This window comes from Macaca thibetana, chromosome 13, assembly GCF_024542745.1.
Source record: "Macaca thibetana thibetana isolate TM-01 chromosome 13, ASM2454274v1, whole genome shotgun sequence".
NCBI lineage: Eukaryota > Metazoa > Chordata > Mammalia > Primates > Cercopithecidae > Macaca > Macaca thibetana.
Window position 1 is genome coordinate 103,700,051 of NC_065590.1, and position 22,160 is coordinate 103,722,210.

Here is a 22,160-nt window from a genome sequence, read left to right on the forward strand (position 1 = left end):
AATAAAAAAAAAAACTAAAAGAAAATTAAAGAAAGAAGGCTAGTACGGGGATATGAAGAATGGCTCTCAAAAGAGAAACTCTGTAGGATTTTGGAAAGGTATTTTAAAGCCCTAACGTGAAGAGTAATTATGAAGTTAACAACATTTAAGACAAACAAAAACACTTTTGGTGCTGGGAAAAGGCTGGTGTCCACGGTGACCACCCTCTGGGGTGGATGAGGAGATTTCCTGGGACAGAGATGCTCCCTGCAGATGCTGAGGTGCCAGTGACAGCAGATGGCCGTGCTGTGGGGAGATTACAGAGGATGTCTGTCTACAGGGCCAAAGACTGTGGGAGGTGATCCCGGAGAACTCACGTTAAGTGCATCCCACTGCACTCGATGGAAGACGGCAAGGGCAGCAGGTGGCCTAGGGCCTCAAGGCTATGCCAGGAGAGAGAGCATCTTTGACAGGTGTGCACAAGGGACTCCGCGGGGCTGATCGAGCTCTTGGAAGCTCCACGTGAAGAGCGGCAAGTCAGCAGCTGTGTAGACTCTCTTCCCAATACTGCATCTCCCAGAGCTCCTCCACACCCAGCGGACGGTCCCAGCAACAGTGTGCAGAGCTCCTCCACACCCAGCGGACGGTCCCAGCAACAGCGTGCAGAGCTCCTCCACACCCAGCGGACGGTCCCAGCAACAGTGTGCAGAGCTCCTCTCATACCCAGTGGACGGTCCCAGCAACAGTATGCAGAGCTCCTCCCATACCCAGCAGACTGTCCCAGCAACAGTGTGCAGAGCTCCTCGACACCCAGCAGACTATCCCAGCAACAGTGTGCAGAGCTCCTCCCATACCCAGAGGACGGTCCCAGCAACAGTATGCAGAGCTCCTCCCATACCCAGAGGACGGCCCCAGCAACAGCGTGCAGAGCTCCTCCACACCCAGCGGACGGTCCCAGCAACAGCGTGCAGAGCTCCTCCACACCCAGTGGACGGCCCCAGCAACAGTGTGCAGAGCTCCTCCACACCCAGTGGACGGCCCCAGCAACAGTGTGCAGAGCTCCTCCACACCCAGTGGATGGTCCCAGCAACAGTGTGCAGAGCTATTCCACACCCAGTGGACGGCTCCAGCAACAGTGTGCAGAGCTCCTCCCATACCCAGCGGACGGTCCCAGCAACAGTGTGCAGAGCTCCTCCCATACCCAGCGGACGGTCCCAGCAACAGTGTGCAGAGCTCCTCCCATACCCAGCGGAGGGTCCCAGCAACAGTGTGCAGAGCTCCTCCACACCCAGTAGACTGTCCCAGCAACAGTGTGCAGAGCTCCTCCCATACCCAGCGGACGGTCCCAGCAACAGTGTGCAGAGCTCCCTTAGGAAACGTTCTGGAAAGCTGTCTGGTAAATGTCTTTACTTGTCTCAGCCTACTTGGGAATGACAAAGGCATGATTTCTTTGCATTCATTATTCCTGATATAACAGTATGTGGAATCAAGAAGATACTCCTAAAACGGGTTATGTTGCAAACAAAAAAGGTTATGTTTGTATTTTTAAATTAGAATTTTTTTTTCAGGGTTGCAAATAGTATTTCCCAGAATGGGACAAGATATTAATATTTCCCAAATACAAAACAGATGAAGGATTAAATACCTACTATATAGAATGAACCTCAAGCAATAAATAACAAAGATAACCCAATAGAAATACAGGCCAAGATTATGAAAGAGTGAGTCACCAAGGAGGAAATTCCGACAAAGGACACATAATTCGGCAGAAATCAGAAAGACGTCAGTTGCGACACGAGGCAGAATTTTAGACTCACTGGTGAAAGTCTGACAATCTTTACTTATACAAGAGTGGAGGGACAGAAACACAGGCTGTGGCTGGGAGTGGAAATTAGCATGGCCACTTTCACATATGCCACTTTAAATTTACACCTCGAACTCAACATGTACAAAGGGAAATGTACAAAGATGTCCATAACACCACTGCTCATCATAGCCAAAAGCTGGAAAGATCCTAATTGTTCATCTTTATGGATACGGATACAGATGGATATGAACAATGGCGAGTGGGGAAAAAAAAAAAGCAAATGAAGAATGATGTGCTTATGAAGTATATTGACAAAGCTTATAAGACAATACTCTCTCTCTGTATACATGTATTTCTCTGTGTGTATGTATATGTGTGTGTATGAAGCAAATATGTAAAAACATGATCTGGAAGGATACACAACACACCACAACTGTGACTGCTTCTGGGAGGGACTGAACTGGGAAAGAGGTTCACAGGCTGTATCAGCAATGGGTGATTTCATTTGTTACAAAAAAGGTCTAAGGCAAATATGAAAAAATATTTGTTAATTGTCTGAGTATTTTATAAATACCAATTTTTGTTAAGCAAAGAGTGGATTCAACCAGATCCCAAAACAGAGTTTCTCATAAGGTACAGAAATAGTGGGTTAGAATAAAAGTAAATACCTTTTATTAAAAAGCTATTAGAACAGAAAAAAAAGTAAAGTAAAAGTAAACAGTAAATAGATGTGGGCAACACAGAAAAATCAAATATCTGAATTTGCACAAATCCATCTGGAAACAACAGTGGCATCCTGTGCAATGAAAGAGTACTCTACCTCAACCATCTGAAGAATTCACGGATAGGGAACTTCTGTTTCAAAATCAGAGAAATACGAATAGGAAAGGCAACTTTAAGATATATTTATCTTTTTCTCTGTCCCTGGAGATGCATGATACAGGGTATTACTATGCAAGTGAAGTTCAGTTTTCAGCGATAAGACAGTGGCTATGAGCAAGTTTTCTGCACACTATTTTTATTCTTCTTGTTTTGACATCTTCTACCAGTATGACCAACACCGATCTTCTGAATTTCCTGAAGCCGCATGACAATTCTAGACAGAAGAGCTCAGTTGCCAAGTTATGTGTGAAGTCTCAGGGAACTAAAGCCACACAGTCTTTAAGTGTGTCCTGCAGGGACACAGAGGACTTCCAGTGAATGAAAAGATGTGGACAATCTGCTCACAACCCCCAGCCAGTTGGCTTCTGAACACAAATCTGAGCTTTCAATGACTGCCCCACAACCCATGAAATGAACTGCGACAAAAGGCTTGATGCAAGCAGCTTCCACTCCACCGCCTGCGGCCCGGGTTCTGGGGATGGAGGAAGCTGGGCCCTGGGTTCTAGGGATGGGCGTAGGGTCTGAGAGGGGAAGAAGCAATGAATGCAGTAGAAGAGGAACAGAGGAAAAGGGGGTGGAGATTGAGGAGCAAGAAAGGAAGATAAAGAGAGGACACCCAGGTCAGAGTCAGCGCTATCTGGGCTTCTTGTGGTTTTGGGGGTCCCACCCAGAACCGCACAGACCTCAGCTCCGGGGGCGCAGGGCTGGGTGGGCCCCATGACTGTGTCCTGAGGATTCTTCCCGTGCGCAGGAGGGAGCGTCCAGACAACCAAGAGAAAGACAGCACTAGGGTCACAAATGGGGCTGGGCTTTGGGGGGGGCTGAAAGCAACTGACTGAAATTGCGAGATATGACACATAAATACATCAACCATAATACTGTTCCCTTCTTGGATGAATTTTTTTTAAAAAACCTTCATGATTTTTACACACGATTCATTACATGTCTTGTTATGAATATCCTGAATGGGCAAAAATTACGCCCAATATTTACATGAAATATATTAAAGCTCATTCATAAAAGTTGTTTTTATAATTATAGCCTCCTTTTAAAGCACATTTTAACAACTTGCTTTGCTTATATATTGCAAGCTAAAATGAAGTGAATGAATCAAAATCTTACATTTATGCTTTGTTACACCACAAAATGGGAAGAAAAATTAGTAAACATCCAGCATATTATTGAGGATGAATGTTAATACACTTTTGCTAAAATGTATGTATGATTTATGTCTATTTCATAATTTAAATTAGCTGCTTAATGATGCGTAGCTGCTATCTTCTCTTTATCCATTTACCAGTGCAATTTAATTTCAGGAAGAATCAAAGCCATGTTTTCTAGGCTTGACTGAACATCCTTAGGAAAAAATGTCCTCAAAATGAGGAGGAAAGATGACAGGTAGTTCTCCACCTACATCCACAGATTTTGATATTCTTCAATGGCACTCAGTGTCATTTCCACCAACATCCTCTCCTGAGAGACGGGCACACCGTGCTACGGAGCCTTCGGCATGCTGTAAATAGGATGCGCAAGGCGAGGCTGGGCCTTCCTGAGCGGCCAGAGGTAAAGGTTAGAGACCAGTGGGAGCTAGAGCTTTTTTTTTTTTTTTTTTTTTGGTGAGACAGAGTCTTACTCCGTCACTCAGGCTGGAGTGCAGTGGTACGATCTTGGCTCACGACAACCTCCGCCTCCTGGGTTGAAGAGATTCTTGTGTATCAGCCTCCTGAGTAGCTGGTATGACAGGTGTGCACCACCGTGTCTGGCTAATTTTTTGTATTTTTAGTAGAGACAGGGTTTCACCATTTTGGCCAGGCTGGTCTCGAACTTCTGGCCTCAAGAGATCTTGAGATCTTCACGGCCTTCCAAAGTGCTGGGATTACAGGCATTAGCCACTGTGCCCAGCCGAGCTGGAGATGTTTATTTGGTCATCATAGGAAATATCTGCCTCTCAGTCACACTCATTCTTAAACACCTGTCATAAATTCAGAAGCAGGTGATGTAAGAGGAGTCATTTTGAATCTATAATTCACACGGACCTCAGTAGGAAAAGAAACCAGAGCACTTGGTGCAGCTCTGCCCTTCAGGGTATCTGGTGGTTTCAATTAAGGCCTGTGTGCTCAAGGCCCTGAGTTTTCTGTTAGCAGCAGACAAAATGCCTAAAAAAAATCAGCTGTCAAGTCCCAGTCCCAGTCCCCAGCCCAGGCAGAGTCCCACAGACCTGGGTCCAGCCCCGTCCCGGGACTATGAACGACGTGGGAAGGGCGGGGTTGGAGGAGATGCTCAGGCTGCAGTCAGGCAGAGGGGGAAGGAATGGTTTTATTTATGCCAGGGGAAAACAAAGCGAATCCTTATAAGAAATAGGAAAGCAGCCGTTTCTTGACTATGATAGCTACCAGGCATAACTGATTCAATAGAAACACCCTCAAACTTCCCCAATTAACAACGCCTTTAACCTTTCCATCTTTTCTTCACAACCTACCAAGTGACAGCCTCCCCATTCTTTCTGGGCTGGAAATTTGGTCTTACATGGAAAAGATGACCCTCAAATTGGTGACGAAGTGGAGACAAGAAAGGGACATGACAGAATCAGGGAGCCCAGTTAATTTACAAGGTAGAACAGTATCCCTGGAACGACCAGCAATGGCTGTATCTCTCCAAACTCATGAGTGGTTGAGGGAACCACCTACAAGCAGACTGGACGGAACTTTGAGAGGGACGTAGATGAGACTTACTCCTGGGGAGAGGGGACGGATAAAGCCCTGCTCCTCCAGGACAGTGCTCACGACCACCGGGCAGCTTCCTGGCTGGAGTGCGGGAGAAGACCCCGAGGGAGAAGCCCCCAGGGAAGAAGACCCCAGAGAAGAAGTCAAGACATCTTTATCCAACTCACGGCCGCAAAAGCCAGACTCCTGGGGACAGAAGGCCTGCTTGGCCAGCAACACCAGTGAGGGTCCTTCAGCAAGTTCCCGAGACCCCTCTGGCCCCACTTCCGCCACCTGTTGGCCACGCCACGGCAGACAGAGCTCCTGAACACGCACCATCAAGCGGTCCTGGCTTTGGTCTGTTCCTCCTGGTCACGTGGAAGGCTAGCAGGACTGGACAGGCCAGTGGGTGGGCAGGAAGTGTCGCACATTAAGGACTGGCATCTACGTCCCTGGATGACACGGAGTCCTATGTCCGAGAGCGACAGTGTTGTTGCTGGTCCTTCCTCACTCTGTGGCTACCTAGATTGGCTGGTTCACTTCCATGAAATCAAGCCAGCCCCATCAAGACGATCTCTCTGATTTATGCCCTATCTTAGTTACCCTTTCCATTTTTTTCTTTTCTACAAGGGGCAAATTCCCTTAGTCAGAAGGAATAAACAATTTTAATACCAGTGAGACTAAAGGTCAAAAAATATTTTATACTAAAAATGATAAAAATCTCCATCAATTCTGGGATAACTCAGAGCAATATGGACCAATTCCCTCCCGTCCTACCTGGAGGAAGGTAAAGATGATAAAGGAGAGAGCATGGGGAATAAAGAAAGCCGGCGTCTGCATTCGTTCCTATGCCCCTCCAAAGAAACAGAGCTGAGTTTTAAGCAAAAAACAACACACAAAGATGAAAGATTTGTTTTTACTTCTAGCCTTTTTAGTTCATCTATTTACTTACTAGTATCAACTAAGTTAAATAGAATGTTTATTTAAATTTTCTGAGCCTTCTATAGGAATTATTATTTTATTATTAATCAGGCCTTTGCATGTCTTGTACTGCTGGTTTTAAATATTTTCTACCTCCGATCAGGCTCTGCATTTCCTGACACCTAGGACCATTCTCCGTAGCTCCACTGCCACAGCCAACAAATGCTGACAATCGAGCCTGCAAAACGCGGCAGTGCGAGACTCTCCCGTGTCACTGATACATTCAGAAGACAGTAAGAAAACTGGCAAATACAGCTGGTACTAGAGAGCAGCCACTATTCCAAGCAACTTACACTGACATCATTTAATCTTCAGGACAATCCAGGAAGCAAGCAGGATTGGCATATCTGTTTTACTGATAAGGACACTGGGGCACAGAGAGGTCAGATAACTCCCCCAAGGCTACACGAGTCAGTGATGTAACCAGGATGTAACTGGGGATGCCTGACAACAGGGCCTGGGCTTTCAACAGCTGCTTACACCGCCCTCATGAGACATCCTGCCAGGACTGTTTTCTATTTAAGAACATATGAGGGGCTTCAAACATATTTATAAGGTTCTTCACCAAGAGACACACATTGCACAAGGCTCCCAGTGCTGTAGAAGGCTCTCCGTAACCCGTCTTCTCCCTTCCCAACTGTTGATTTCCTGTCACTCTCCTAGAACTACCCTATGCTATAGCCTAGTGTTTTCCAAACCATGGTCGTGACTGTGACCCAAAGGGTGAGTCACAACCAGATTTTTAAAATAAATTAAATAAGAATAGAGACGAATGGAAAATGTCGCGGCGTGTGCCACATGGCACGGACACGTTTGGTTTCACTGCTCTGCTTCTCTGTGCATCAGGTCCCGAGATGGGACGGTTCTTCCCTGTGGAGCACAGCTCAGACGTCTACCACCCGGGCCCTGCACCACATCATGCTGCCTTGACACACCAGGTGCTAGATACACGGCTGCTAAATGTACAGACAGACACACCAGGGAGCACCTCCAGGTCAATGTTTCGGTAAATCTGAGTGGGAGCATTCTGTAAGTCAAGGCTTGTTGCTAGGTACTTATCTGATTTTTTTCGAGACTGGATAAATAAGGAAAACTGAGGCTACCAAATTATGTATAAATCAAAGCAAACCAGAGCAAAACACATACAAATGTACAAATATTAAATACCATGGCCTTACCCCTGCGCCCAGGGTACACGTGTGGGTAGTACTCGTAATAAAGGTCTGGCTGATCAAGATTTCCAAAGGGTTCAAATTCCATCTCAGCATTCTGGAAAAGGCCCAACTTCACTAGTAGTGCCAGCCTCACAAACCAGAGCTAAAAACAAAATACAATGGAAACAATAGGTTATCTATATATATCCAGTTCAGAAATTGCTATTCCTTATGAAGTTGGTTGTTAAGAGATTAATTTCTCATATATTAAAATAAGGGCTAACCTAACTTCCTATCTTTGCATGTTTACAAAATCGTGTTTAAAAAAGCAGAACGTGGTCACTCTGCGAGGTGAGGTCATGAAAAATAAAATCCGACATTTGAAACATGCTGAATATTTAATTCTCAGATATCACTCATGCCTGCAGTTCCAGCTACTCGGGAGGCTGAGGTGGGAGGATCACTTGAGCCCAGCAGTTTGAGCACAGCCTGGACAACATAGTGAGACCCTGTCTCTAAAAAAAAAATTACTATTGAGCTTAATAACAATGTGAATGGTTTTACATAACTGTTTACTCAGTAAGTAAACACTGCTTACTGAGCAGGTGTGTGTGCAAAGCACTGTGCTAGGTGTCATGAAGACGGAAAGGCACCAAAGGAATGCGCCGCCTAGTGGAGGGCGGGGGAATGACGGCGGGAACGGGAGCAGGAAGGAGCGGAAGCGCGGGGATGGGTTGTGTTTGAGGGCAGCTCTCAGGGCTGCGGAGTTTCAAGGGGCCACAGGCTAAGGAAGGGTCTGCTCGTTCAGGGAACGTAAGGACAAAGGCACAGAGTGGACAAAACACGACGTACGAGAGCACAGCGTGCTCTGGCAGCATCTGGGGTACCTTCAGGAAAATGGTGGGAATTTGCATTACAGAGCTGCACAGCCAGAGACTTAGGATTAAAAGGGGAACCTAATGTGATCTGACTTTACTGATGAGAAGAATGAATTTCACCAAGTGTCCGCTGAGGGATGAATGGATAAAGGAACGTGGTACGACACACAGTGGAATACCACTCAGCTTTCATGGGGGAAATCCCATTGTTTGTGATGTGGATGAGCCTGGGGGACATGACGTTAGATGAAACAAGCCAAGCACAGAAAGACAAACAGCGCGGGGCCTCACTTACACATGGAATCTGAAAACACTGGGCTCACAGAAGCAGAGTAGATGGCGGGTGCCGGGGCTGGGGGTGGGGGTGGGGAGGAGGGCAGGGCAGCGGAGGTTTGAGAGATGTTAGTCAAAGGAAACAAAATTCAGTGAGACAGGAGGAATAAGCTCAAGAGATCTATTGTAGACATGGTGACCACAGTTACAAACAACGTATACTAAAAATTGCTAAGACAGATTTTCAGTGTTCTCATTACACACACACACACACACACACACACACACACACGAGAAGATGAAATTTCGCATGGTAGGCAATGGGAAACTATCCAGCTCTTGACTAGCTCCGTTTCAGACCTAGTTGGAAAGGAGGGTGGTTCACCCTCTTTAGGCAGCCTGGTGGTCCCTGGCTCCCAGGAGGTCACCATATTGGTCTTGAGCTAGTGCCAACACGTGATCAGCAAAGTGCACTACGGCCCAGAACTCCTGGGCCCAAGTGACCCTCCTGCCTCAGTCTCCCAGTAGCTGGGACTACAGTCATGTGCCACTATGCCGGGCAGTTTTCAAGCAGGAAAGTGAGATGATCAAAAGTGTGCTTTAAGAGTTTTTTTGGAGGTAGTTGATGGAATGAATGTGAATAAAGAAACTTGAACTAAGTTCATATAGGAGGCTAAAGCAACACTGCAGTGAGAGCTTGAACTGCGGGTGGTGATGGGTTGGAGAGGAATGATAGAAAAACAGCCTAGGATTTGGCAAACCAGTGGATGGACAGGTGATGGGGGAAAGTAGCTCTTCTTGTCGGCTCTTGCGGGAAGAGGAAGAAGGAGAAGGAGCTTGTTGGAAACAGCTAAGCTGTCAGGGCTCCCCAGAGCTGCTCCTTTCCAAAGCTCATCACAGTTCTGAAGGATCTGGTGATCTGTTTAGTCCCGGGGGATTCCCATGTAAGCTAGAAGAACAGTTGAAAAACTCCCCAGGGAAAGGTAAGAATTTATCAACGTTTGCAGCTGTTCCTTCTTCTCAGATGAGTTTCCTTTTGTTCACAAGTCTATTTTGTGCATTCCTTTTTTTTTTAATTTCAGAGCAAGTGATATGCCAGGAGGAGCAAACCCATGGCACATGGACCCTCCGTCCTTGGGGTGGACAGAACCAACTGCTCCTGTCACTGTTTCCTACCGGGCTCAGACATGCCCCAGATCCCCGCACAGGCCAGCTGCTGCTGCCAGTCGTGAGGCGAACCTGCCTGCTGACCCAAAGCCATGCTGGTCCCACCATGAGACTAAGTGTGGGCACCTGTGAGTGTGCTTCTGGGGCGCACAGGCGTCCTGATGGGCCAAAGTGAGAATTCCAGTGCCCCAGTACAGTATATACAATATAATTAGGAGATAAAGAAGCAGGATATGAAAATATACTTTTTGTTACTGGCATGAAAGGCCATGGTCCTGTCCATGTCCCCAAACTGTGATAAGCCAGGTTAAACTACAGCCCCTGAAAGGTGTTCTCACCTGCAGTGAATCTGTCGTGTGGCTGGTGGGCAGCCCGCTCTTGCCGTAGCCCTGGCCGTGGGCTGTGAGGAGACGTCCGCACAGGTCCACTGCTGCCCTCCAGTTTCTGCAGCTCTGCAAGACATGGCAGAACATGTGACCAAACACACATGCAAGGCATGGTGGAATCCATGACCCAAACGCATAGCCACTGGCCACAGCTGCTCATCTTGCTGGAAGCAGCGCCAGCCAGCCATTAGTAATCATGACAAGGTCAGTGTGCTGGCAGCACGGAGGGGAATGCCATTTGTCAACGCTGCACGTGTAATTAGGCAATAAGAGAGCCAAGCGTGAGATACAGTTCGAGCTGATCAAATCATAAAAACAGTAACATTTAGCAACTGATAGAGCATCGGGAAGAGGCTTTTTATTGGAAAGCTCCGCATCTCTCTCAATCTATATGACTGGCGTCCTTTTTAGCAGGATTGTCTTGAGATTTGTCAATTTAAAATCAATAAGGAAATTTTATGCTATGTGTTGGACATATGTATTTGTATCTGTAAGCTCTGCATGTGACTATAAAATAAGTGGCTTTCTATGTTCATAATTCTAATTTATCAATATGAAAAAATCAATGAACTATGTGAACACAACATGTTCCAGGCCCATGTGGCAATGCACGGCATACTTTGACATCGCGTAACGTTACGGCTTCAACACGGAAGGGCTGGCTGGTACCGCCACGCTGGCTGATTCGTACAGACTTCTGTGTTTATCTTTGCCCTTGTGCAATGCAGAAAGGACAGCCATTAGAGAAATGAATGGGAAAAAAAGGTCGGAATGTTTAAACCTTTTAAGAAGCTAAAAGTGGATGCTCACTCTGTCTTTTCTCAAGGTAATGGGCACTATCTTTGAATACTGTAGATGTCCTCATTTCTGTAGCCCGTCAGTAAACATGCTTTAAGTACTTCCTGCCTGACAGAGACTGCAAGGCTGGCGGGGAGGTTAGTGAACGAGCACTCATTAGTGGATGATCTAGCAAGGGAGACAGACAATTAAACAATATGTTTCTCAAAAATTAGCTAAATGATTTTGTGTGCATGCCAAGCACTTCTCTGACAAGAAGTTTAGGAGTTTACATATTTTAAAAATGTGTGGTAGAGCCTGCCACACACGTCTTCTGTGTACTAGCTCACACACGCACTGCTCCCTCTCCACACCTCCTGCCCTCCACGCCCGGACACAGAGAACTCAGGGCCTGCTCACGAAGCGCCTAGGAGGGAAATGAGTGTCAGCTTTGCACTACGGTTGTTCTGCAGTCCTTTATTTGGGCTTCCTCAGGCAGGAGCTAACGACCTGCTCTAATTCCAGCTGCAGTGGGGGCGGGGGCTGTGTTGCAGGCAGGAGAGCGGGGCTTGTGTCTTCCGGGGCTCTGACATGTGGTCTCACACTCACACTGCAGGCTCAGCAATGGCTGAGTTTACAGAGCTGAGGTCATCTGTCCCACCTTACAGATGTGACAATTAAATAAGATATACGAAAGTGCTCAACACAGTGCCAGGCAGGAGCGAGGCATTAAAAATGTGGACGATGCTGTTCAAAATTCCCAAACTGTTTCTACATCAATCCAGAGCTGGCGTGTGCGTGCCCAGTGAAACTCTGTGTGTGAGGGAAGGAACTGGTGCTGGGCCCGGAGCTTCAGACAGGCCAGGCTCTATGAGTGAGCAGCCGTGTGACCTGGCACTGCAGACATCTCAGCTTCCTCCAGGTCTTCTCAGGGGTTGATAGTTCGTTTTTTAAAAATGCTGAACATTCTACTGTCCAGATTACCAGTTTGTTTACCCACTGACCTATTGAAGGACCTCTTGGTTGCCTCTAGTTTTTGGCAACTATGGATAAAGCTGGCATCAACATCTTTGGGCAGATTCTTGTGTGGATATAAGCATTCGGCACAACTGGGTGAGACATCCAGGAGCGGAATGCAGTAACCGCAGTGCTGGGTTGTATGTAAGAGTGCGTTTAGTGTTGCAGGAGTTACCAAGCTGTCCTCCTAAGTGGCCACGCCACCTTGCCTTCCCCAGCAGCGAGGGGTCCTGCGGTTGCACATCCCACGGCACTTGGTGGTGTCCGTGGTCTGTTTTTCAGTCACTCCAACTAGCATGTGTTTTACTGTCTGGTGAACTTTCCACCGTTCTCTCAGAGCTTTTCCTTTCACTGTACCTGCCACAGCCTGACGGTGAGTACTGGCTTCCATGGCACCAACCAGCGAGCTGCAAATATTAGCAGGAGAACTCACATTTCTTAAAATATATCTTGCAGCATTTTTTTTTCTTTTTGAAAGAAGGAGACCAGAGCATACATCATGCAGTTGGAGTCTGTGGTTTTCTTCACTAGCTGGTGCGCAGCCACTGGACCCAGTCAGAGAACCACTGATCGACGTTCCCCCAAACTGTCCACACTACAGCAAGTGTGGACGTTCCCCCAAACTGTCCACACTACAGCAAGTGTGGACGTTCCCCCAAACTGTCCACACTACAGCAAGTAACACAGGATTTCTGTGTTCTGGTTGACAGTTCAGAAACATTTTTAGATTGGTTAAGATAATTTACTAAAATGATCTCCAAATGCCTTCTCTAGTCTAAATTCAATGCAATAATCACTTTATATAATACAAATGGCTCTGTATATTCTCTTTGAATTGCAAATGTGAACGAGTGAGAGGGAAAGAGACTGTGCCAAGTCTGAACCAGTTCTATATATGCATCTAGGCAGACTCTGTATCCAGGGGCAACTAATAACTGCTCCCTTCCCGGTTCCCTACGCCTAAGGCTCTGGCCTGTCCTGCTAGAGAGGCTGGGGCCCTCTTCCCTCAGGACATGCCCTACGGTGAGGACAGGCAGGAGTTAATCAGGGAGGAGGAGGGGGGCAGAGACCCTCGAAGAGGACAGAATGTGTGCAAAGCCTGGTGAGAGCAGGCACGGGGGGGCACAGGGAGCAGAGGGCAGGGTGCAGGGCCCGAGGGGATGCAGTAAGGACCAGGTGGCCGGAGGCAGGAGGTGGAGGAGGGCCGAGCCGGTGAGGATGAGGGTAGGCTGGGGAAGGTGAGGACGGGTGGCACAGGAGGGGAGGCAGAGGAGGGTCAGGTGTGCTGGCCTTTGCAGGCTTCCAAGAGCACAGGCCACAGCATCTGAAGGCCCCAGTCTCCCTGCACTGATGGGGTGAACTTAAGGCGTCTGTGTAGACGTGAGTAAAGCTATGAAGAGGATGTTCCAGTAGCCGGGCCTGGTGCTGGCAATCTGTGCACATCCTGTGGACGCCCCCCACCCCCTACTGCCTGAGTTGGTGGGCGGAGCTCACAGGAGCCCAGAGGCCCACGTCCTGTGCACCTGCACGGTGAGAAGGTTCTGTGCAACCACGGAAGAGCCAGGCATGCGCGGCAGAGCTCAGTAGCTGGACAGATACCGCATGGCCAGGAAGTCTACAACGTTCACTCCATGGCCTTTTACAGAAAACGCTGGCGGCTCCCAGGTCTCGGCCCCTCTGGCTCAGTAGTTCATTTCTGTCGACTTCAAGGACCACTGTGGGCTGACGTTAGCCTGCAAGTGGCTTGTGACTGATACCCGAGGACGAGGCACAGGAATGGCGATGCTCCTGCAGTCACGTGACAGAGAACTTTACGTGTAAAGCATGCCGTGATAACAAAGCAGGGGCCTGCATTTGGCATGTGTTTTTCATTTCATTCTTTCATGACTGATTACTGTGAATTAGTTATTATTTATATTGATGGTGCAGAGTGGCAGAAGCAGGTATTTGTCCAGAGGGTCAGTGAGCAGACGTTGCCAGGAGGCAGCCTGCAGAAGAACTGAACCTCCGGCAGGTTCCAGATAAAGCCATTAGCAGCTTTGTTGAGAGCTGGTTGGACGGGAATCAGATGAGAGTAAGATTTGTGGAAAGGCCGGGCGTGGTGGCTCACGCCTGTAATCCTAGCACACTGGCAGGCTGAGTCAGGCAGATTGCTTGAGCTTAGGAGCTCACGAAGGGCAACATGGTGAAACCCTGTCTCTATAAAACAAAAATGAGCTGCGTGTGGTGGCATGCATCTGTAGTCCCAGCTACCTGGGAGGCTGCGGTGGAAGGATCATCTGAGCCCAGGAGGCTGAGATTGCAGTGACCTGAAATCGTGACACTGTACTCCAGTCCGGCGATAAGACTGAGACCCTGTCTTAAAAAAAAAAAAACAAATCTGTGGAAACTAAGGAGAGGGAAGCAGAGAGGTGGGCAGCTGTAGGAACCTCCAGGGAAGTCGGCATGACCAGGGTGCCAGCGGAGGAAAGGCCAACAGCGGCCGCAGAAGGTGAGACACTCCGTGTCTGTGTTTAAGCAAGTGCTTGAGTGTATGAAAACACAGCGGAGGAGGCTGTAGCTGGAGAACAGCTGATTACACATTAGGAAGAAAGGATGACCCATGGCTCAAGGTTCTAGGCGTCAGGGCATGCGGGCCGAGGGCCGTCGGCGGCGACAGTCTGCCCGCTGACCTCAGCAGGTGTGTGTCCAGGACTAGGGACGTGAGGTGCTACCAGAACTCTGTTTTGGCTCCAAAGCTGGGGGAACGTCACTCATTTTTAAAAGTGAGGAGGAAGGGGAGGGGTGGGAGGCTTGAGAGAGGTAGAGACAGTCTAAAAGGGCAGTGGGAGAGACCAGAGCAACCTGGCAGGAAGGCCCCGCAGTGCTGATGATCCACTCGACGCTGCCAAGCGTCACTGCCGATGCTTGAATGTGGGAAATGCTCCCGCAGCCTCAGCTGCTGGGTGTCCATGCAGAGGAAGCTGGAGGCTGAACCTGTCAAGAGCGCAGGTATCTGAGATGTGTGCAGTGGAAGAATGAAGGAGCAGGCATTCTGGGATTTGGGAAAGGCATGTGTGAGATATGGATTATGGAAACCACGCTGGGTAGAGAAGGAAGTGAAGTAACGAGGTGCGGAGGCACAGTCAGCGAGCAGATCGGTGAGCCATGGCATGCAGGAAGGCAGAAGAACCACACATGGGTGTGGATGCCACACTGACCAGCTGGCTGGCAGGAGAGGGCACTCAGGAAACAGCAGATGTGCCGCTGGAGCTGTGTAGGGTGTGGGTGATCATTAAGGCTCCAAGCGTGACCACGGGAGAAGTGGCCCCCACAAGAGCCAGAAGACGGCCTGGGGGAAGAGCTGGACAACAGAGAGGCCCCTGGACTGGCTGGGCCGCCCCTGCTGACCCTGGAGTTGCGGGGTGAAGGGAAGGGTCTGGGAGGAGGACTACCAGGTCACCGCTCCTCAGCCATTCTCAGCTACCTGACCTCCGCCAGGCTGCTGAACTGTGCCTTGGTACCTGGTAAGTAAAACGGATGTATTAATAGTTCTTCGTGATTCTAGTGAGGATTAACAGTTAATACAGGTGAAGTACTCAGAACCATGCTGGGAACCTGGTGAGGGCTCAGGCAACGCCAGCTTTTCTCCCCGGGGCTCTGCAGCGCGGTACCTTCATAACCTCTCCGCGTACATCTTCCCTGCGGGACTGTTGGGACTGTTAGCTCTGTAAATGCGTGCGCTGTTATTATTTTTGGTCATAACAACATTACAAAGTAGGCATTATTATGACTTTTTTTTTCTTGAGACAGGGCCTCACTCTGTCATCGAGGCTTGAGTGCAGAGGTGCGACCACAGCTTGACCTCCTGGGCTCAAGTGATCCTCCCACCTCAGCCTCCGAGTAGCTGGGACTACAGGCATGTGTCACCACACCCAGCTAATTTTTGTATTTTTTGTAGAGACGGGGTTTTCCCATGTTGCCCAGGCTTGTCCTGCACTTCTGGGCTGAAGTGAGCTACGTACCTTGGTCTCCCAGAGTGCTGGGATTACAGACACGAGCCACTGTGCCTGCCACTATGACAGTTGTTGTTTTTTTTTTTTTGAGACAGAGTCTCTGTCGCCCAGGCTGGAGTGCAGTGGCATGATCTTGACTCACTACAACCTCCGCCTCCTGGGTTCAAGTGATTCTCTTGCCTCTGTCTCCCGGGTAGCTGGGACTACAGGCACCTGCCACCACGCCTGGCTAATTTTTGTGTTTTTAGTAGAGACGGGGTTTCGCCATGTTGGCCAGGCTGGTCTTGAGCTCCTGACCTCTGGTGATCTGCCTGCCTCAGCCTCCTAAAGTGCTAAGATTATAGGTGTGAGCTATCACGCCTGGCCAATGATCATTTTAAAAATGAGAAACTTAAGGTTTTAATTTTCGTGGAAAGGAGAACAAAGAAGGTAATGAATAAATACTGGCGAAATCTGCATTTCCTCATCCATTCACTTAGTGGCCATTGACTGACCGCCTGCTGTGGGCCAGGCACTGTGCTAGGCTCGGGGCACACAAGGCCGATGAAGAGGGTCAGGTCCCAGAAGCCAGGGCAAGTTTCCAACATCAGGTCACAAAGGTGAGATTTCAGTTCCAGGCAAGAGGGGCAACTGGGTGCTTCTAAACAGAGAAATGCATTTTGAAATAAAATGTTTGGAAAATGACTCTAGCTGCAGGGTACAGACTGACTGGGGCAGTCTAAAGACCGCACACGGTCAGGCGCTGCATCAGCCGGCAAGGCAGGAAGACAGCAGCGAGCAGCGGGGTCCAGGCGGGGGTAGGCGGTGCCGCGGCTGCTCCCTAGAGGGTGAGAGAGACCCGGAAACAAACTAACCAATAACAGACTAACGTGGAAATCCAAGGGATGGCGCGAACCTGTCTCTAGCCACTCAGGGCAGGCCGGACGTGGAGATGCTGCAGGCAGATGAGCTGGGTTTTACAAAATGACAGAAGATACAAAAAATGACAAGATGGTGGAACAGAAATGGCAAAGTGCCTGGTAAACGTGCAGATGGCAGGTTGCAGCTGAGGAGAGAAGACACCGGTTTGGGAGAAGCATGTGCTGGGGAGAGGTGACCCAGCGAGGGCGAAAGGCAGGCCCTCCTGAGAGGAGCGGGAGCAGGTACCACAGAGCATCTGCCCTGCAGCTGAGGAAGGCTGCCCGGGAGGGCACAGTGAAGGGGCCGGGGGAGGGCACAGTGAAGGGCTGGGGGCCCTGCGGTGCTTCTGCTCTTAGCTTCCAAGGACAGACCTGCCCCCGCAGACACACAGGAACGCTCACAGAATGCCCTTGATGTTTCGGGTAAAGGAATAAAGAAACCTACCTGGGGAAGGCACAGTGTGAATTCACGGTGTGAATGCCTGTGAGGCGAAGCTGTTACAAGACAGCTCTTAAGGCAGGCTGGGCTGGCGGAGCGGGCTTAGCTTGCTGTTCATATTGTAAACAGAAGCACCCAGTCACTCCCTCACTTAAGAAGCATCAACTAAGCACCTAAGAGGAAGTACGTCCTACATCAGACAACAGGAGTACAAAGATGAACTCGGTATGACAGACAGTCATACAGAACACATGGCTACCAAACAGTGCATCAAGACAGACACAGATGCTCCGTCCATACCCATCGTAAGTTAGAAATACCATGAGTTGAAAATAAGTGGGCTGGGCGTGGTGGCTCACGCCTGTAATCCCAGCACTTTGGGAGGCCGAGGCGGGCGGATCACAAGGTCAGGAGATGGAGACCATCCTGGCTAACACGGTGAAACCCCGTCTCTACTAAAAATACAAAAAATTAGCCGGGCATAGTGGCGGGCACCTGTAGTCCCAGCTACTCGGGAGGCTGAGGCAGGAGAATGGCATGAACCCAGGAGGTGGAGTTTGCAGTGAGCCGAGATTGTACCACTGCACTCCAACGTGGGCGACAGTGAGACTCCGTCTCAAAAAAAAAAAAAAAAAAAAAAAGAAAAAGAAAAGAAAATAAGTAAAAAGTAAATAAGTGAATGCAGGCCGGGCACGGTGGCTCAGCACTTTGAGAGGCCGAGCTGGGTGGATCACCTGAGGTCAGGAGTTGGAGAGCAGCCTGGCCAACATGGTGAAACCCCAGCTCCACCAAAAATACAAAACTTAGCCAGGTGTGGTGTGAGCACCTGTAATCCCAGCTACTTGGCAGGCTGAGGCAGGAGAATCACTTAAACCCGGGAGAGAGGTTGTAGTGAGTGGAGATCGCACCACTGCACTCCAGCCTGGGCCACAGAGCCAAACTCCATCTCGGAAAAAAAAAAAAAAAAAAAAGAAAAGGAGTGAATGCACCACCTAGCTAACTGAATGTTCCAGCACAGCCCAGGCTACCTTAAACATGCTCGCAACACTTACATTAGCCTACGGTTGGGAAAATCAGCCAACACAAAGCCTGCTTTATAAAGTGTTGGACATTTCATGTCGTTTCTTGAATTCACTGTGAGTGAGAAACAGAATGGCGTGTGGGTGCTCATAGCACAGTTCCCACCGAATGGGGAGCGCTTTTGCACCATCATAAAGTTGAAAAATCTTAAGCCAAACCACATAAGTTGGGGGTTGTACATACACACACATGCGTAAACACAAGCAGCAGACCCTCTATCTGCCGGGGAACGGTTCCAGGAGCCCCAGGATACCAGATCCATGACTGCTCAAGTCCTTAGTCGGTCCTCCGTATCTGCAGGTTCCACACATGTGGATTCAACCAACCACGGCTGAAAGGCTGCTGTGCACACCTCACCGTGTTTCCCATCTGCGGGTGGTGGAATCCGTGGATGCAGAACCTGTAGATATGAAGGCCCAGCGTACGTGATGTCCATATGAAATACATACATGCACACATATGTGTGTTTATGAAATACGGACACTCCAGCGTGGGAGACACCGAGACCGGTGGCACAGGGCAGGGAGTCTCGCACGATGAACAGAGCAATGCACGTGAACGAGGGGATGGTGTCCCTCACAGGGCAGAGGCACAAGCGGCACAGCTTGGACACACTTGACAGCTCTGCGAGGACACTGCTGGCACTGATGCCTGAGGATTCAGGAGGAAACGGGCCAACACATGGCAGAGCACGTTCAAGGCACTGCAGAGCGGGGACAGCTGGAGGATGAGGTCAGGGGGATGGTGGGGGTGAGGCTGAGCTGGAGCTGGAGCTACAGGCTGGACCCCAGAGTGGCAGATCCCAGGGTGGCGGGCAGGAGGGGAGGACAAGAACCCGGGGGGCTTTGAGGGGAGAGAATGAATTCTAAGGACTAAATCCAGAGTGAAGTGACTGCTGCCAGGACCCCACTGCCATGATTATCTGGATCACACGACGAAGTGAGATTTCTTTTGAGATCACACGTGCCTGGTTTGAGTGACTGGTTACGATGGGTACTGGCTGCCAAGTGGGTCACATTTCCCAAAACTGAATGAGCTGAATCTGCAGTCCTACGTGCTGATGGAAATATAATTAAATCACATATGCAACATACTATGTGCTAAAAATTAATTATATCCTTTGAAACCATTTAAATTTATGATAAAACATTTTAGATAGCTTAAAAATGTCTGAGGGGTACCTAGTTTTCTAATTCTTTGGGGGGTATCATGTGGATAAAAAGGATACTGAGCTGGCTTCGTGAACAAGGCACACAGAAACAAGGCCTGAACTAGCACAGGAGCAGAGGGGCAGGGTGGAGGAGACAAACACTCATATGAATTATTTAGGAGGTAAAAGTCTTGGATTCTGGCCAGGGCAAACGGGTACTACCATAAGCTAATTGAGAGGACACAGCAGAAACAGCAGGCTAAGGTGGTGGGTGCTGGTGAGATGATTATGCAAACTGACACCTTTTAAACACTCACAGTACTGCCAGGTAGGTTAGTTGCTTAAACAGAGTTAGCTAACACCCCCCATCTACCACCTCATCCCTGTGCACACTGTGGAATAATACAAACCGTAAAGTATCAAGTGAAACAAGAAAGTCAACTGTGGACAATGATGCAGTATTCTCAGATGCATCCTTGTCGTCTCTTTTCAAAAACTATACACTGTTTTGTATCCTTTACTCAAACTTTCTTATATCCTCAAATATTTTCTTGGGACATGATTTATAATGGCTGCATGAAATTCAATCACACACACGTGCACATTATTTGTTAATTTGATATTTGAACATGTGTCACCTTTTCAGAAACTAGAAAACTGTTCACTAACCGAACACCATTCAACAAGAGCTGCTGGTGCTATGGAACTGGCCGAATGACACTCTACTCATGTTTTATCTAAAAGCTCTTCATCAAGGGTCTCTGGGATGACTGAGTAATGAAGATAATGAGATGATCCTCTGCAACGACGACGACTGGCTGTCCCAGGATGAAAGAAACCAAGAACATATTCCCTTGAGTCCAAGGAGTCGACTTTTTGCCTGTCACAAATAACAGCAGTATGAAAAGCAACAGAAAAACCAGAGAGTCCTAGATAAAGAGGGTATGCAGTGGTTAGACAAAGGAAACTGCCAGTTTTTATGAACAAAAGTTATAAACAGTTAGGAAGAGAAACTATAAATAACAGCTAAGTTCTACCAGTAACCCGGAGTTGTCCTTTTGCACTAAAAGTGTTCAACTGTTTTCTTCTGGAAGGGTCTTTGGGAGTGAAGACCACCATTTATTTTGCATAACAAATGAACAGGGTCTCTGTACGTGGTATATTTTCCTTACTTTTGTGGTCATACAACTCCTATTTGTGTCCAATGCTCACGGCTAAGTTGGGCCTTTTCAGGTTGTACTCATCAACTTACTTGCCTAGCTCTGTGTGAAAGGCATTCTAATTTCATCAAAGTTGTGAGCGTGCTGACCAGGTCTAAAGCAACAGAACAGGCCATGGGAAACACAATTATATCAATGGTTCAGAACAGATGACGGCCCAATCTTCAGCTGGCCACCCTGGAGTGGGAGATGACAGTGAATCCGTTCTAGACGAAGGTGCGGCTGGCTGCTCTGACGCCCCCGCTTCCGTCAGAGCTCACCTGCACTTGCTCATTGCAAGATGAGTACCCTGAAACCAACCTCAAACCTGATCTCTCTTTTTTTTTTTCGAGATGGAGTTTTGCTCTTGTTGCCTAGGCTGGAGTGCAATGGCGCGATTTTGGCTCACTGCAACCTCTGCCACCTGGGTTCAAGCAATTCTCCCGCCTCAGTTTCCTGAGAAGCTGGGATTACAGGTGTCCACCACCATGCCCAGCTAATTTTTGTATTTTTAGTAGAGACGGGGTTTCACCAGGTTTGCCAGGCTAGTCTTAAACTCCTGACCTCAGGTGATCCACCCACCTCGGCCTCCCAAAGTGCTGGGATTACAGGTGTGAACCACCATGCCCAACCTGAAACCTGATTTTAAAGGTGCGTTTCCTGCTCATGGTGAAACCCTCCTATTCTTAATGCCTATCTCTCCCTTAGCTCCTTGGGGCAGTGGCCTCATCTAATGCATTGCTTTTTAATTTCTAAAAGCATTTCTTTAGTGTGGCACTTGGCACGCACAAAAAATTGTGGAACAGACAGTAAATTCATAGCACTACAAGACCAATGCTTAACCATGCTAGTAATCAAATAAATGTAAATTGTAATTTACTAGTGAGTTGATCTTCACTAGCAAAAAAAATAAAAAGCAAATGTCATTGTTAGCCTAAAAAATTAGATTTTTTAAAAAAACAGATACAAGGCAGGATAGGCAAGGAGATGCTACGGCCGGTGCACTCAGGTGCTGCAGAAAACAATCTGGAACAACAATGGTATTATTTATGAACAGACTCTGACCTCAGGATTCTCCTTCTAAGACTTATCCTAAAGAAATAATCACATCTGTAGAATTCTGTATAAGACAGTTCCTCCTAAGATTATTTATAATAACTTCAGATTATGTGGCTATTAAAATGTTTTTAAAGACCCTTTAATATGGGGAAATGCTAAATATATATATAATAAATAATTAAAAGACATAAACTGATAGAAGCATAGGAATTTCATGCATAGCATATATACACAAATATGTATATCCATCCTCATACATGTACACTATGCATAGTATATATATACACACACATATGTATAACACATACACTGAAATGTAAAAGGACAGTGGTTACA

At 48.1% G+C, this 22,160-nt stretch overlaps 4 protein-coding genes across 13 annotated transcripts in view; 1 reads left to right on the forward strand and 3 right to left on the reverse strand.

The window, feature by feature from the left end:
• The window catches only part of EIPR1 (EARP complex and GARP complex interacting protein 1), a 579,020-nt gene that overhangs the window by 352,533 nt on the left and 204,327 nt on the right, over positions 1 to 22,160 (forward strand). The window lies entirely within an intron of this gene.
• COLEC11 (collectin subfamily member 11) overlaps positions 1 to 22,160 on the reverse strand; it is a 361,397-nt gene that overhangs the window by 230,325 nt on the left and 108,912 nt on the right. The gene's annotated exons all lie outside the window — the stretch shown is intronic.
• RPS7 (ribosomal protein S7) overlaps positions 1 to 22,160 on the reverse strand; it is an 838,959-nt gene that overhangs the window by 167,798 nt on the left and 649,001 nt on the right. The window lies entirely within an intron of this gene.
• Positions 1 to 22,160, reverse strand: part of TRAPPC12 (trafficking protein particle complex subunit 12) — a 99,570-nt gene that overhangs the window by 49,378 nt on the left and 28,032 nt on the right. For all 3 annotated transcript variants that reach the window (XM_050754046.1, XM_050754045.1, XM_050754047.1), the window contains 2 exons: positions 10,162 to 10,275; positions 7,530 to 7,668 (listed from right to left, as the gene is read on the reverse strand). In XM_050754046.1, coding sequence (XP_050610003.1) covers positions 7,530 to 7,668; positions 10,162 to 10,275 — 253 coding nt within the window. The remainder of the gene's footprint in view (positions 1 to 7,529; positions 7,669 to 10,161; positions 10,276 to 22,160) is intronic.